Source organism: Neoarius graeffei, chromosome 16 (genome assembly GCF_027579695.1).
Source record: "Neoarius graeffei isolate fNeoGra1 chromosome 16, fNeoGra1.pri, whole genome shotgun sequence".
Lineage (NCBI taxonomy): Eukaryota > Metazoa > Chordata > Actinopteri > Siluriformes > Ariidae > Neoarius > Neoarius graeffei.
This window is the reverse complement of record NC_083584.1, coordinates 29,598,381-29,616,001: the sequence shown is the minus strand read 5'-3', so window position 1 is coordinate 29,616,001 and position 17,621 is coordinate 29,598,381. Positions and strand designations below refer to the sequence as shown.

General features: G+C 40.5%; 1 protein-coding gene across 1 annotated transcript in view; it reads right to left on the bottom strand.

Annotated features, from left to right (window-relative positions):
* Positions 1–2,485: 2,485 nt before the first annotated feature.
* calcr (calcitonin receptor) overlaps positions 2,486–17,621 on the bottom strand; it is a 56,592-nt gene continuing 41,456 nt past the window's right edge. The window contains exons 13-15 of the mRNA XM_060942057.1: positions 14,716–14,934; positions 14,581–14,622; positions 2,486–2,674 (exon numbers count right to left, since the gene is read on the bottom strand). Coding sequence (XP_060798040.1) covers positions 2,486–2,674; positions 14,581–14,622; positions 14,716–14,934 — 450 coding nt within the window. The remainder of the gene's footprint in view (positions 2,675–14,580; positions 14,623–14,715; positions 14,935–17,621) is intronic.

Here is a 17,621-nt window from a genome sequence, read left to right as displayed (position 1 = left end):
ACTCACATTTTCCATACGAAATACATCACAGATCTGAGTGACATATTTAAATAATATTAGCTGGCTTTTTTCATGGTCTATCAGATATATTCCATTCAGCTAGCATGATATTGAATGAGTCGAAGCTATCATGCTATCTGAATGGAATGTATCTGATAAACCACGAAAAAAGCCAGCCATTATTATTATACGTACACACTCTCTTCATATTAGCATTCTCGAAGGCCAAAGCTAGCTTACCCACAACTCGGTGCTTTTAGCGCAGCAGTCCATTTACCTTCCAGCCAGTGTAGCATTGAGCAGTAGCGTCAGCGAAGGCCAATGCTAGCACAGTCAAGCCAGTGCTACCGAGAACTCCTAGCACAGGCTAATGACTGAGAAACTAAGTGTAGCGCGGACAATGTGTGGGTGGAGCACAGAGGACGGCAGGACAACGTTTGGAGGTAGAGACAGCGTATTTATTAAATAACTTTTCAGTCTAACGCTCGCTCGCACGCACGCACGCACAGACACACACTCAGCCTCCAATCCCGGGTCGCGCTCCCTCTGCTCTCTCTCAGCCTCCTTAAATAGGGAGCGGTTTACTGGGAAAACACACACAAAACACAGGTTAATTACCGTCAGGTGAAGCGATTCTGCCACTCACCTTCCCTGGCTCCACCCTCCTGTCACAGACCGGTGCTTGACCACGCCCCCGCTGCCACACTAAGATGTCTGTCTCCAGACACTTATTCCACGCACACTCACTACAGTATTTTTCACTCATTCTTAAGTATTCATTTCTCTGTAATTTACTGAGTTACTTTTAAAATCAACATCGACAGCTACACACAACGGAGCTACCTGGCAGCCAAAATTCTCTCAAAATCTTCTGTTTTTAACGAAGTAAAGCTGGTGGCCATGTTTGTTTACAAATTGTCACTGTCGCTTTCTAGTGTGGAAGTTTTACATCTCTGACGTGTAATGTCGTGTAGTCTTGAGAAGGTGCAATATTGTAACAATATTGCACATTCAATCTCCATTGGGTAGAATGACGTAATACACGCAAGATAAGTGATATGCTAACAATATTGCATGCTAATGAACCAAATGAATGAAACCCACTAGAATATATGTTTTTATTCCATCAAAAAAGTGTCCTGTATGTATAATAATTCCTGATATTTCACTCCGATGAAGTCACTCCCAGTGTTTTCCCGCTAACTAGACGTGCATTGTCAAAATGGCGAACCAGTTCAAAATTAAAATTCTTTTGATTAACTTGCATTTTTTTGTGGATGTGTCCATATAATATAAAGAGCATTACAAGGTGGCGCAAAGATATGAAGTTTATCTTCTTGTGTTGAAAATACGCTATGCTCACATGTGAATATGTTCACCACTCGAAGATAAATTTCAAATCTTCGCATAACCTTATAATATGCTCTACATATCACAGCGATTTCCCAATGATTACAATTTTTAATTTATTAAAGTATGACATGCCGTATATTTATTTTATCTGTGTATGGTTATATTTAATGTTGTGGAATATGAAACAAGTTAGCTCCTGTGATACCTTATGCTATAGCGGTTATTGACACTCATTTCCTGACCAGCCTCTCTTTTTGTCTCTTTCTTTAAATGAATAAGATAAAACACACACCCACCCACCCACCCACACACACACACACACACACACCTTGTCATGCTACAGAGAAGCTGGAAAGTACAAAGTTCTCTGTCCTGAAGACTCCTCTGACTGTTAGACACTGTGCTGACACTGGAGACTCCTTACAGAAAACTTCACCATATCAATGATTATATGCTTTTCTTTGTAAAATAGCATATTTATTTAGTTATTTATTAGTACATTAGATTATATGGCACGCCATACAAGTCCCTGTAAAGTAGTTGTTACTCTAGAGATGATAACGCATTAGAACGGGTGCATTAATGTAATCCTGTGATTTGCGCGACTGTCAGAGCTGCTGTCACACAAAATTAATCAACACGTTTTAACCAACCAGTTTTGAGAATTCAACAATACTGTTGTATAAACATAAATACTTTCTGTTTATGAATTATAATTTAATAACACTGTTTTTCCCAAAATATTTTAAATACTATATAAAACCTCTAAAAAATACTTGTGTGTGTGTGTGTGTGTGTGTGTGTAATATATGTTATATATATTTTAGTAAATAAAATAATGGATTTTGAATATATAACACATGATTCCAAACTTTTGAATGGTAGTGTACATTTCAGGATACGTCTCAGCAAGACACTGCTGCCAACACACATATACTGGGTGTCATGTAGTCGCCCTGAGATGGGAGAATCTGCAAGGACTGTACATGTGATCTCCTAGTAATAGAGTCTCCAGTTTTCCTTGGTTTCCTTCTTTCTTATGGCATTCTTTAAAAAAAAAAAAGTTTCTCATATATTTCTCTGATGGTTTGTGCATTAGGTGTAGGCGTGTTTGACCTTGAGAGCCACATGTTCACGCTGAGTCATCGACGTGTCTGCCATTCAAGTGTTCACTGTTGTTGTCATAGTGGAAAATGAAAGCAGGCACCTCTGTGATGGACGTGGTGGTGTATGAAGTAGAGCGCATGGACCAGTGCTCACGGCGTCGCTGTCCCCACTGCACCTTGTACTGCATCCACTGCCTCTTCAGAGTAGCCTGAACCTGGAGGTCAGAGAGGTCACTTTGTGTTCAGTGTAAAGGCTGCAGGTTTTTCTTTTTTTCTTCCTCAAAATTACCGTCTAATGTACCTTAATGCTGGTTCGAGTTTTCTGTGAGAAATTCAAGCATTTTAAAGTGCTGATGACACGTTTTTTACATCTTTGGCGATGTTTTATAACATAAAAAGTAATTCCCGATGATCCATATATTAATTCACGAAGGCGCCTATTTTACAAGTTATGATAAAAAACGCAGCTATTTGGGCAAATTTGACGGGGCTGCAGCACCCAGGAGACGAAAGAGGAGGAGGAGCTATATGACATCAGCGAAAGAACCTTCCTCCTAACTTACCAGTTTGTTGTTGATGCGACAGGTGTTCAGTTTGTCATTATTAGTATTTTTATTAGACATTATTATACATTATTATATATATAGTTATTATGCCTTCGCGTTGTGTTGCCGGCTTTTGCTCCAAAACCCACAAGGATGGGGTAAGTTTATTCAAGTTTCCCAGAGATCCTGAGCTGCATGTGAAGTGGGTGAAGCAAGTCAGGCGCACTCGTGACAAGTGGGAGCCCTCACCAACATCCGTCCTGTGCTCTGAACACTTCGATTTGGATTGTTTTGACACCCTTCCCAGCTTAAAAGAATCTCTTGGGTGTTCAGTTTAGCACAAATGTGTGTTACTACCATCAGCAGTGCCTACACAGTGTTGCCAGATTGGGAGGTTTCCCGCCCAGTTGGGCAGTTTCAAGTGCATTTTTTGGTGGGTTTTGAACATATTTTGGGCTGGAAAACATCAGCAGTATCTGGCAACAGATACTGCTGACGTTTTCCAGCCCAAAATATGTTCAAAACCCACCAAAATGCACTTGAAACCGCCCAACTGGGCGGGAAACCTCCCAATCTGGCAACACTGCCAGTATTCCGGAGGGGGTCTACTAGTAGCTATGCCGGATCCAAAGACAGTCCTCCTGTCAGAACATGTGTTGTGAAATGACATAAGATAAAGGTACATAGAGCTATAGATTCTACATGATAATCATAAATGTAATCATAAAGTCGGCGTGATATCAGTCATGTATTTGCTTGTGAAAGCTTGTGGCTTTCATGTAACTGCCGCCTAGCAACGAGAGGCAAAGGGTAAAGAGTGTAGACTATCATAGATTCTATTCGGAAGAGATCAACACAATTCTAGACTCCCAGAAGAGGAAGAGCTAGCACTAGAGAGTTCACCGGCATTTTCATCCGCCATTTCCATTGAGTAGAACCAGAGTAGAACAGCCAGTGAACCGCAGCGTGTTCTTCCGCTGACGTCACAACATGGCCGCGAGCCACGGACCCAGTTTTCTTGCGCTGTGCAATTAAAAGTTGGATATTTGCGTAACAACAGCTTCTTTTCACGTAATTATAACAGAAATCTAACATGTTTGCCATGTTGTATAGTTTATTTAAGAAATTGCATAGAGTCATGTTCGTGTCATCAGACCTTTAAGCAATGTCACTTAGGTTAAACTTAACCTTTGGTTTAACCAAGGTTAAATAATTAAAGACAATGTGAAACAAAAGGATAATGCTTTTTCCATCATGTGACAATTCCAAGAACAACAATGATACCTGGGTGATAAGGAGGAAGAGGTGAAACCTGACATGATCTTATTGATTAATATTTTCCCCCAAAATAAAAAGCCAGGTACAGAAAAGTTTGGAGACACAGAAAATCTTGAATGTTCTTTCATGTAGAACATTTTAAGTTCTTTTATATTCTTAGGTTTGTGAATATGGACTGTCCTTTATTTAAATGCACGTCTGGGGTTATTAGTTCATCCAGCCGACAGGCAATGAGCTTATGCCATCATGTGTTGTCTGTTGTCTGTCTGTCGTCCGTCATCTGTTGTCTGTCGTCCGTCTGGCTTCGTCCACATTTCACAAAAATCGCTTCTTCTCTCTCATCAATTTTTATTCTTTTTGGCAGGAAGGTAGGTCTGTCTGGGATGCATATACTGTAGTGTCTACCTAAATTTGTATAATTCCAATTAATAATGAAGATATGGTATAATTAATGAATCTCTAACAAGCAGTTTCCATACAAATCGCTTCGTCTCCCTCAATTCTTCACCGATTTTGATTCTTTCTGGCATGAAAGTAGGGGAACCAAGGGTGCATAGAGCTTCTACCCAGATTTGCTTAATTATAATTATTAATGAAGTTATGGACTAATTAAGCCTTAATGAGCAGTTCAACAAAAATCGCTTCTTCTCGGTCAATTCCTCGTCGTTTTGGGTTCTTTCTAGCAAATAGGTCGGTATTCCTAGGGTGTATATAGCTTCTATATATAGCTTGTATATAGTGCATATAGCTTGCAACATTTATTGTGCAAGGTGGCCCACTTTAGATCATTCCTTCTGGAGTAGACGGGGCCGGAGTGAGCTACACCGTCATTGACGGTCTCGCTTTATTGTTGAAATATCCATCTATGTTCAAATCTTAACCTCTTGGCAGAGGCAAAAAGGTTTTGGTCTAAAATATGTTGGTATTTAGCAGAATTCATGGTGTTATTAGTCTTCACAAGAAACCTGTCATCCACCAGCTACAAAACACCCTAAAGGTATACAAAATGATTTTATTTGGAAAGGAAGGTAATTGTTTGTAATCAGTATTTTATTTAAAAAAAAAGTTCCAATAATCCATTTTGGATGGTAATCCATTTCTCCACATATGCCAAAATCAATCATTTTAAGACTCAGTACAGACAGAGTAGTGTGCCCTCTTGTTCCCTGAATGCCGATATATTCATTGATTTTGACTGTACTTGTCATTCTAATGTAGTTTTTGTACATGATTCTTATCTTATATCTCATCTCATTATCTCTAGCCGCTTTATCCTTCTACAGGGTCGCAGGCAAACTGGAGCCTATCCCAGCTGACTACGGGCGAAAGGCGGGGTACACCCTGGACAAGTCGCCAGGTCATCACAGGGCTGACACATAGACACAGACAACCATTCACACTCACATTCACACCTACGCTCAATTTAGAGTCACCAGTTAACCTAACCTGCATGTCTTTGGACTGTGGGGGAAACCGGAGCACCCGGAGGAAACCCACGCGGACACGGGGAGAACATGCAAACTCCGCACAGAAAGGCCCTCGCCGGCCACGGGGCTCGAACCCAGGACCTTCTTGCTGTGAGGCGACAGCGCTAACCACTACACCACCGTGCCGCCCTTATCTTATATGTTTCACATTATTTTTATTTTGTGCAACCCTGGTTATTTGTCTTCTAACCTAGTCCTTGAGGCAACATATTTCACCCTATTGCACACATATACAGTATATACATGTGCTGCAATAAAAGTTGAACAGGGTTTGAACATGTTGAGCAAAGGACAATACCTAGTTTTACTCCAGATACACAGAAAACATCATAATGATGCCCTGAAAGAAATTAAATTGTTGTTGTCTCATGTTTACATAAATCTTCTAAAAGGAGAAACTCCAGATTCTGTTGCTATAAATCCCGTTCTGCATATTTTAGTGCGATAGAAAGACATAGTTGTGCAGGGATCCTTGTGGAAACAAGGCACACATAGTACAAGTCATTAGGCCGAGACAAACAAACATCCTCACAAAGGCTCCATTATCCTGTGTCAGTGCACCTTTTGTCCTCTTAAAAGGAGATCCATCTTTAGGACATGTCCAAATGGTTTACAAACCCTCACTGATGCTGATGAGAGTTGGCTGCTCATGCATGAGCTAATAATTGACCCATTTTCCAGACCCAGAAATAATTCTCGCTGTATAAAACACGACTTTGATGAGGGCTACTAATTCACTGCATTCTTATCGCTGCCAGTAACCACATGTTGAGCATTTGAGTGTGACCTCTGTAATCACTGCATGATCTGCATTGTCCGCATTTTGTCATGTGCAAACTTTAAGTCTGCTAAATTTCTTTTGGCTGGTCAGGCAATACCTGTCAGGATTCAGTGCTCTGCTCACGCAAACTGCCACCTTGCTGAGCACATACAATGCATTTGACGTTAATTGAAAGTGTCGCATCAATGTGTTAATACCCAGTGAAAGGAGGGAACTTTCAATGATGTAATCCTAACTCTTGACAGCTACATGGACCAGCCTGGGACAAGTTCAATAGCTCTTTGTGCAAAGGACGTATCAGGTTCAGCTAAGTTAATTAATGGGCACCCCTAAACAAAATGGCCAAAAAACTTATATTAAATAAATTTTACATCTAATAAGCAAAATTTTCCACTCCACCAGTTTGAGAAAAAAAATCATCATAGGAACTCATTTGAAAATAATTATTTTCTCTCAAAATACAGTACATATCTGTCAAATCACTGACACCCTAAGATATTTTGAATGCAAATTAATTAACCGTAAAATTGTATGTTATATTGAAGCCTTATTGATGCCTTTGACCCAATATGAAGTTATAAACATGTAAAATCAAACCTTTTGGCCTACATACAAGGAAAAACTCTCAGGTCTTTTACAGCATGTGGAAGACGTCCTAATCCAGAGTAACTTATATCGTAGTGGATCATAGATATTTTCAGGCTTGAGGCTGTTTTGTAGCTGGTCCCTGTTTGATGTTGTCATGAATTCTGCGAAGTATTGAGATATTTAGCCCAAAATCTGGTTCCAGGTGGTTCAAACTTAGTCATATAGCCAAACATGCATCCAAATCAACACCAAAATATGTTGAAAAAGTGAAATACTGCAGTTCGAATAGATAAACGTGTCTGCATACACAATACAAAGATGCTAAAATATCTTGAAATGCACAGTATGGAGGATCCCAAGAGTCTAATTATCTTCAAGTATAATATTAATTAAAGGGGCATGTTAATTATAATATTATTATAATAGTATTAACATTAATAATACTATTATTATTATATTAATTAAAAGTATTGATTTGAAACTAGCCTTTTTCTATGTGCCAATTACGGAGATTTCTTTAATAGTTTATTGTTAAAAATACAGTAAGAGAAATAAGTGTTGTGTATTAACACAGTAAAACTACACAGAAAAAGAAATTGTCATATTCAAAGCCATAAAATATTATGTCTAATAAAGTGGAATGACATGACACAGGAAAAAGTATTGAACACAGTAAGAAAGCCAGCGGATAAATCACCTACCGATGCTAATTATGCTGTAGAAAAAGCATCCTGAAGGTGTTATTGCAAACAAAGACTTTCTCCATCATGTACTAAATACCTTTCAGTTTGTGCATTCAATACTTTTTCCTGCGTCATTCTGCTTTATTGCACATAACTTTTTATGGATTGGAATATTAAGATTTCTTTTTCCGTGTAGTTTTATGAGCAGACCAATGTCTGCTCAGTATTTAATGTAAATGAATGAAAGGCAACTTTTATTTCAAAAACTAAACGAGCCAAAAAGTATCCTTTAGGTTGCTGAAGTGAAGGTTAAGGATAGATTTAAATGTAGACATCGCATTATTTAATTATCAGTAAAGGGTCCTCATCAATGAACAGTTGATAACTTCAACAAAATAGACTTCATGCTCAAACTATAATTAATTTCCTGGTTACACAGTTTTACTTTGTGACTATATAGGACACAGTTATTGAATCAAATTATTTATAATCACGCTATCTGTTATCACCCAGATGAGGATGGGTTCCCTTTTGAGTCTGGTTCCTCTCAAGGTTTCTTCCTCTCGTGTCGTCTGAGGGAATTTTTCCTTGCCACCGTTGCCACAGGTTTACTCAGCAGGGATAAATAAATTTATTAGGGATAAAATTAGGTCATATGTTTAAAGTCTTTATTATTTTTGTGAAGTTGCTTTGCAACCAGTGTCTGTTGTTAAAAGTGATATATAAGTAAATTGACTTGAGTTTGTGTGTGTGTGTGTGTGTGTGTGTGTGTGTGTGTGTGTGTGTGTGTGTGTGTGTGTGTGTGTGAGTATTTCAGATTAAGAACCCTGGTGAAAAAAATAGCACAGGGTTGTTTGCTTTAAAGTCATATATGTTTCCCAGCGGTGCTTACTTCACCTAAAACACATTTTTGCTTTGAGCTTCACTAAAACTGACTAAAGTGGCTGCTTTTGTCATTCATCATTCTGTCAGGACTATAAGAACATGTGACCTGTTGTATAGATGTATGGGTCAGTGTGTTTGCTATTAAAGAGGGGAAACTGAAAAATTCACACAAACTTCAACTGAAAATACTAGGCCAGTTACTCAACATGACAATTCTTCCTGCTCAAATGAAAATGCGCTGCCTGTTTTATGGACTTCATTTACACATTCACTAATACTACATACCGTACAATGTCATGTGAAGCACGAAGTTAAATTTATTTTTGGCTGTGATAGCAACAGGAGCAAATCCATACAGTACTTTATACCGTAAGTAGATTACTGAAAGACACTAGGCAGCACGGTGGTGTAGTGGTTAGCACTGTTGGCTCACAGCAAGAAGGTTCTGGGTTCGAGCCGAGTAGCCAACGGGGGCCTTTCTGTGTGGAGTTTGCATGTTCTCCCCATGTCCGCGTGGGTTTCCTCCGGGTGCTCCGGTTTCCCCCACAGTCCAAAGACATGCAGGTTAGGTTAACTGGTGACTCTAAATTGACCGTAGGTGTGAATGTGAGTGTGAATGGTTGTTTGTCTCTATGTGTCAGCCCTGTGATGACCTGGCGACTTGTCCAGGGTGTACCCCGCCTTTCACCCATACAATGGTGCTTGAAAGTTTGCGAACCCTTTAGAATTTTCTATATTTCTGCATAAATATGACCTAAAACGTCATCAGATTTTCACACAAGTCCTAAAAGTAGATAAAGTCAAGTCAAGTTTATTTGTACAGCACTTTTAACAATAAACATTGTCGCAAAGCAGCTTTACAGAATTTGAACGACTTAAAATATGGGCTCATTTTATCCCTAATCTATCCCCAATGAGCAAGCCTGTGGTGGCGGTGGCAAGGAAAAATTCCCTCAGACAACATGAGGAAGAAACCTCGAGAGGAACCAGACTCAAAAGGGAACTCATCCCCATCCGGGCAACAACAGACAACATGACTATAATATTAACAGTCCTAACAAAGTCAGCTTTGTTGATGCTATAAACCCCCCACCGATGGAAACCCGAGGGCAAAACCATTCATGACAACCATAGTGACAAAGTCAGCAAGTCAACTGCAGTCCCCAGCCACAAAAGCACCACTGCAAGAGTCCAGAGCATCCTCCAGGTGCGACCCCCAGTTAAAAAGAACTGGGGGTCGCAAGAACCCAGTTAAACAAATGAGACAAAGATATCATACTTGGTCATTTATTTATTGAGGAAAATGACCCATTATTTCATATCTGTGAGTGGCAAAAGTATGTGAACCTTTGCTTTCAGTATCTGGTGTGACCCCCTTGTGCAGCAACAACTGCAACTAAACGTTTCCGGTAACTGTTGATCAGTCCTGCACACCGGCTTGGAGGAATTTTAGCCCATTCCTCCGTACAGAACAGCTTCAACTCTGGGATGTTGGTGGGTTTCCTCACATGAACTGCTCGCTTCAGGTCCTTCCACAACATTTTGATTGGATTAAGGTCAGGACTTTGACTTGGCCATTCCAAAACATTAACTTTATTCTTTAACCATTCTTTGGTTGAACAACTTGTGTGCTTAGGGTCGTTGTCTTGCTGCATGACCCACCTTCTCTTGAGATTCAGTTCATGGACAGATGTCCTGACATTTTCACTTAGAATTTGCTGGTATAATTCAGAATTCATTGTTCCATCAATGATGGCAAGCTGTCCTGGCCCAGATGCAGCAAAACAGGCCCAAACCATGATACTACCACCACCATGTTTCACAGATGGGATAAGGTTCTTATGCTGGAACGCAGTGTTTTCCTTTCTCCAAACATAATGCTTCTCATTTAAACCAAAAAGTTCTATTTTCGTTTCATCCGTCCACAAAACATTTTTCCAATAGCCTTCTGGCTTGTCCACATGATCTTTAGCAAACTGCAGATGAGCAGCAATGTTTTTTTTGGAGAGCAGTGGCTTTCTCCTTGCAACCCTGCCATGCACACCATTGTTGTTCAGTGTTCTCCTGATGATGAACTCATGAACATTAACATTTGCCAATGCGAGAGAGGCTTTCAGTTGCTTAGAAGTGGGGTCCTTTGTGACCTCACCAACTATTACACGCCTTGCTCTTGGAGTGATCTTTGTTGGTCGACCACTCCTGGGGAGGGTAACAATGGTCTTGAATTTCCTCCATTTGTACACAATCTGTCTGACTGTGGATTGGTGGAGTCCAAACTCTTTAGAGATGGTTTTGTAACCTTTTCCAGCCTGATGAACATCAACAACGCTTTTTCTGAGGTCCTCAGAAATCTCCTTTGTTCGTGCCATGATACACTTCCACAAACATGTGTTGTGAAGATCAGACTTTGATAGATCCCTGTTCTTTAAATAAAACAGGGTGCCCACTCACACCTGATTGTCATCCCATTGATTGAAAACACCTGACTCTAATTTCACCTTCAAATTAACTGCTAATCCTAGAGGTTCACATACTTTTGCAACTCACAGATATGTAATATTGGATCATTTTCCTCAATAAATCAATGACCAAGTATAATATTTTTGTCTCATTTGTTTAACTGGGTTCTCTTTATCTACTTTTAGGACTTGTGTGAAAATCTGATGATGTTTTAGGTCATATTTATGCAGAGATACAGAAAATTCTAAAGGGTTCACAAACTTTCAAGCACCACTGTAGTCAGCTGGGATAGGCTCCAGCTTGCCTGCGACCCTACACAGGATAAGTGGTTATGGATAATGGATGGCTGGATGGCATGAAAGACACCAATTATCTTTGCTGTCTGGAACTGTAATAGTTAAGAGTATAATATGAAAAAAAAAGCTGTTTTTCAAAAGTCAGTAATATCTGGTTTCTAAGACGTCCTCAGAAATTTATACAATAATTCTTTATAAATAACTTGAAGATACTGCACCTTTTTTTCACAATGCGAGAAAAACATTCACAGTGCAATTTAAAAAACCCTGCAATTTAAAATAGAAAATATCAGTACAACAGATGATATTAACTTATGTGCTTAGTGCTGAAAAAAAAAAACGCTCCAGTCATCAGTACTGCTGTTAATACTATTATTTTCTCTCTCTCTCTGAATGAAAAATGTAATAACTATTTATTTCTATAAAGGAATCCGGCATTGTTTATCCATCCATCCATCCATCCATCCATCCATCCATCCATCCATCCATCCATCCATCCATCCATCCATCCATCCATCCATCCATCCATTATCTGTAGCCGCTTATCCTGTTCTACAGGGTCGCAGGCAAGCTGGAGCCTATCCCAGCCGACTATGGGCGAAAGGCGGGGTACACCCTGGACAAGTCGCCAGGTCATCACAGGGCTGACACATAGAGACAACCAACCATTCACACTCACATTCACACCTACGGTCAATTTAGAGTCACCAGTTAACCTAACCTGCATGTCTTTGGACTGTGGGGGAAACCGGAGCACCCGGAGGAAACCCACGCAGACACGGGGAGAACATGCAAACTCCGCACAGAAAGGCCCTCGTTGCCCACTGGGCTCGAACCCAGAACCTTCTTGTTGTGAGGTGACAGTGCTAACCACTACACCACCGTGCTGCCCGACATTGTTTATGACAGATTAAAAAAAGAAAAAAGCACCACTCTGAAGATAAAATGCACTTAATAATGGATCCACTGGGGAACTAGACAGCTAAACTAAACCAATGCCTTATATTTAGAAAGTCTCATCCTGTGTTAATAATTCTGAGTCAGGATTTTGTACTAGAATAAAATATTTTGTCAAAAGCATATACACGTTTTAAACTCTGACAAATGCCTCATTTATAAATAATGCGACTGTCACTAGTGTCAAAATTTCACTTACAACATGTTTGTGTGTTTTTCTATAGTACTACTTATTCTATTCCATGATGGATAGTTCATTATTTATTTGTTCATTGCTATTCAGCAGGTGCTTTATTCTGGTCAGGGTCATGCTGGATGCTGAGGAGATCAACAGAATGTTGGGTGTGAGGTGGTAATTCACCCTGGATGAGACACCAGTCCAGGGCATCTCTCTCTCTCTCTCTCTCTCTCTCTCTCTCTCTCTCTCTCTCACACACACACACACACACGTGTTTGTCTCACTATCCTTGTGAGGACCTTCCATTGACATAATTATTATTATTGGAGTTAATTAATGTTGTGCCTGCACTTAAACCTAACCCTAACCTCAGTAATGAAAAGGAAACTTTTTGGCTCTTCTTTTCTTTTTTAAAATTTTTGTTTAAAAAACACAACAGCAATTTCCTTATGGGGACCATCCAAATGTCCCCACAAGGTCGAAATTGTCAGATTTTACTATCCTTGTGGGGACACTTACACCACACGCTGCATCCGGAAAGCCACCAGCATCGTGGCCGACCCCACTCACCCCTCACACAATCTCTTCACCCTCCTGCCGTCTGGAAAAAGGTACCGAAGCATTCGGGCCTTCACAGCCAGACTCTGTAACAGTTTCCTCCCACATGCTACCAGACTCCTCAACTCTGAGGGACTGGGCTGATTCTCACTGACTGTTGAACACACCACTCACACTGCAATCTTTGCACAGTGGACAATAATGCACTATTGCTTTACAATGTTTACAGTGTCTCTCACACACAAGGTTTACATTTATTTATTTATTTATTTATTTATTTATTTATTCCCTTTTCATATACTACCTCAATATACACACTCAGCTCTGCACCTTTTGTTATTTGTGTCTGCACTTCATGTTGTTTGTGTTGTTTATTGTCTGTCTATTGTCTCGTTTATTGTCTGCAGTGTTGCACTCATTGCACTCTTGCACTTTATGTTGTATTGTAGATTGTAATCCGGTGATGTTTAATGTAGCACCATGGTCCTGGAGAAACGTAGTTTCATTTTAACTGTGTACTGTACCAACTGCATATGGTTGAAATGACAAATAAAAAGACCCTGACCTTGACACTTGGTCCTCAGTAGTATACAAAAACGCGTACACACACACACACACACACACACACACACCTAAAGACAATTTACTGTAGCAACTTCACCTATAGGCATTTTTGTAGGAGGAAATCAGAGAACCTGGAGGAACCCACAGAGATACAATAACTGGAGTTCAAGACTGAGCCGAGGACGCAGTTGCAGCAAGGCGAGAACACTTCCTGTGTTGTCATATTTTATCCATTTTATCTATTATATTTATTTTAACCCCGTGGCCGGCGAGGGCCTTTCTGTGCGGAGTTTGCATGTTCTCCCCGTGTCTGCGTGGGTTTCCTCCGGGTGCTCCGGTTTCCCCCACAGTCCAAAGACATGCAGGTTAGGTTAACCGGTGACTCTAAATTGACCGTAGGTGTGAATGTGAGTGTGAATGGTTGTCTGTGTCTATGTGTCAGCCCTGTGATGACCTGGCGACTTGTCCAGGGTGTACCCCGCCTTTCGCCCGTAGTCAGCTGGGATAGGCTCCAGCTCACCTGCGACCCTGTAGAACAGGATAAAGCAGCTACAGATAATGAGATGAGATGAGATATTTATTTTAACAATATTCACATAATACTCAGTGAATACTTGTGTGACTATGCAGGAACAATATTTACATCATACTCCGTCCTTTAAAAGAAAGACACTGAAAGACTCCAGAATCGTTTGTTATTCTCTATGTACACACAAAACTCGTTTAGAAAATTCAGATTTCCAAAAGAAGGAGATTTCATATCATAACGCTTTGTAAATAACCGTCAGCTTGCTGTGCAAAGCTCGAGAATCAATTCACTCGAGAGATAAGAGCAGAGTGGGGTGTTTCACTAATGCTTACCTCTCCGTTGAAGAAGCAGAATATTGTTGCCACCAGCAAGCCCTTAAATTTGGAAAAAGAATGAAGGCAAGCAATTAAAGTCTTTGCCACCTAACCAGAAAGTAAAACACAGGCAAACATATTTATCTCATTTACCTGGTAATGCAGTAATATGTGCATGATATAGTCGTATACTTCTCCAGCCAAACGGTTTTCTGGCCTCCATGGAAATATAACAAATTGGATTCCTAACAAGGGCACAAGAATGAGGGTGGCTCGTACTGCTTTCATGTACATGTTGGACTCTGCGCGATGGGTGTCCTTCAGCTTCATCACCAAAACCCTCACAATGTTCAGCAGAAAGAATAGGTTCACCTACGATGAAGAATGGTGACAGAAAATTCATTCATATTCACTGTTAAAGGAATATTTCTAACAGTAAGCTCTGTTTATTTTAATGTGCACAGAATGGCTGTAAAGTTTCACCCTCTGTGAATAATAAATCCTTGCGGCAGCGATTCAATTTTAGTGATGATAAGATTTTAGTGAAACAGCAGGGAGTTATGAATATTGATAACTTCAGCAGAAACAAAATAATCCACCCCAGAATTATTGGCATCCCTCGTTAAAAAAGAGTAAAGGAAAATACACCAACTTTTTAAAAAGTGAGGATACTTTAGATTGTTCATTTAACATAATCTTATTTCAGACCTAATACGTTCTCTTAAGTAGTGTCCTTTTCGCTAAAGAGAAAATTTATTGCCATCCCTATTATTAATGTTTAGTGATAGATAGTTTCTCCCCTAAAGAGAATAGCAACGCTGAGTCTCTTGATTTAATGTCTAACAACATTCCAGACACTTGGAGATGACCTTGAATTCTCCTTCATGGAAAAAAAAAATAGTAAGCTTTTATATGCTATTAGACTGCCTTCCTTGATTCAGACTAAGATCATCTTCTTCTTCTTTTGCCTGCTCCCGATTAGGGGTCGCCACAGCGGATCTTTCGTCTCCGTTGCTCCCTGTCTTCCGCATCCTTCTCTACCACACCTGCCACTTTCATGTCCTCTCTCACCACATCCATGTATCTCCTCTTTGGCCTTCCTCGTTTTCGTTTGCCTGGCAGCTCCATCCTCAACATTCTCCTTCCAACATGCTCTACATCTCTTCTCAGGATGCGCCCATACCATCTCAGTCTCATGTCTCTTAGCTTAATTCCCAAGCTCTCTACATGTGCTGTCCCTCTGATGTGCTCGTTCCTTATCCTGTCCAACCTCCCATCGCAAACCTTAACATCCTCAACTCCGCCACCTCCAACTTTGCCTCCTGGCTCTTCGTTAAGGGTACGGTCTCCAATCCAGACATCACAGCTGGTCTCACTACTGTCTTATACATCTTACCTTTCACTTTTTCTGGGACTTTCCTATCACAAATGACTCCCGAAATCCTTCTCCAACTGCTCCACCCTGCCTAACTCTCTTTCTCACCTCACTATCGCAGCCCCCATTTTCCTGCACAGTTGACCCCAGGTACTTGAATTCACCAACTTTCTTTACATCTGCTCCTTGCATCTTCACTACACTCTCATCCCCATTCTCATTGCTGCACATGTATTCTGTTTTGCTACTGCTCACCTTCATTCCTCTTTGTTCCAATGCATACCTCCACCTTTCCAAACCCAACTCAACCTCTTTTCTACTTTCACCACATATCAGAATATCATCTGCAAACATCATGTTCCATGGTGACTCTTGCCTCACTTCGTCCGTCAAGCTATCCATCACTACGGCAAACAAAAAAGGACTCAAAGCAGATCCTTGATGGAGTCCCACCTTCACCTTGAACCATTCAGCCATTCCAACTGCATACCTCACTGCTGTTTCACTGTTCTCATACATGTCTTGCACCACTCTAATATACTTCTCATTCACTCCACTCTTTCTCATACAATACCATAACTCATCTCTCGGCACTCTATCGTATGCCTTTTCCAGGTCTACAAACACACAATGTAGCTTTCTCTGGCCTTCTCTGTACTTCTCCATTAACATTCTTAGAAAAAAAATTGCATCCGACATGCTCTTCCTTGGCATAAACCCGTACTGCTGTTCACAGATTGCTACGGTACCTCTCTTCTCAATCTCATCTCCAATACCCTTTCCCATAGCTTCATGGTGTGGCTCATCAATTTTATTCCTCTGTAATTACTGCAGCTCTGTACATCTCCCTTCTTCTTGTATATTGGGACTAGCACACTCTCCATTCATTTGGCATTTTCTCATTCTCTAGGATCTTATTAAACAATCTCGTTAGGAACTCCACAGCCATCTCACCCAAACATCTCCAAGCCTCAATCGGGATACCATCCAGTCCGACTGCTTTCCCAGTCTTCATTCTTTTCATGGCTGCCCTCACCTCATCCTTACTAACCAACTCTGCTTCCTGATTTGCTGTCTCCAATCAATCTGACCTTTTCTCTCTTGGATTCTCCTCATTTAATAAATCCTCAAAGTACTCTTTCCACCTTCTTAATACACTCTCTTTGTTTGTCAGCACATTTCCATTTACATCTTTCATCACTCTTACCTGCTGTACATCCCTCGCTTCCCTGTTTCTTTGCCTAGCTAGTCTGTACAGGTCTTTCTCTCCTTCTTTGGTCTCCAGTCTTTTGTACAACTCCTGGTATGCATCTGCTTTCGCCTTCGCTACAGCTCTTTTTGCCTTCTGTCTTGTCTCTCTGTATAACCGCCTGCTTTCCTCGTCTCTCTGCTCGTCCCAATTCTTCTTTGCTAGCCTCTTCTCTTTTATAATTTCCTGCACTTCTTTGTTCCACCACCATGTCTCCTTGTCTTCCTTCCTCCTTCCCGATGACCACCCTAGCACCTTCCTTGCTGCCTCTCTTACTAGTACAGCAGTAGTATTCCAATCTTCCGTCAGACTTCCATGACCACTCAATGCTCGTCTCATTTCTTCCCTAAACTCCTTCTGATGTTCAACCTCTTTTAGTTTCCACCACTTAATCTTCGGCTCCACTATTTCACGCTTCCTCTTTTTCACTTTCAA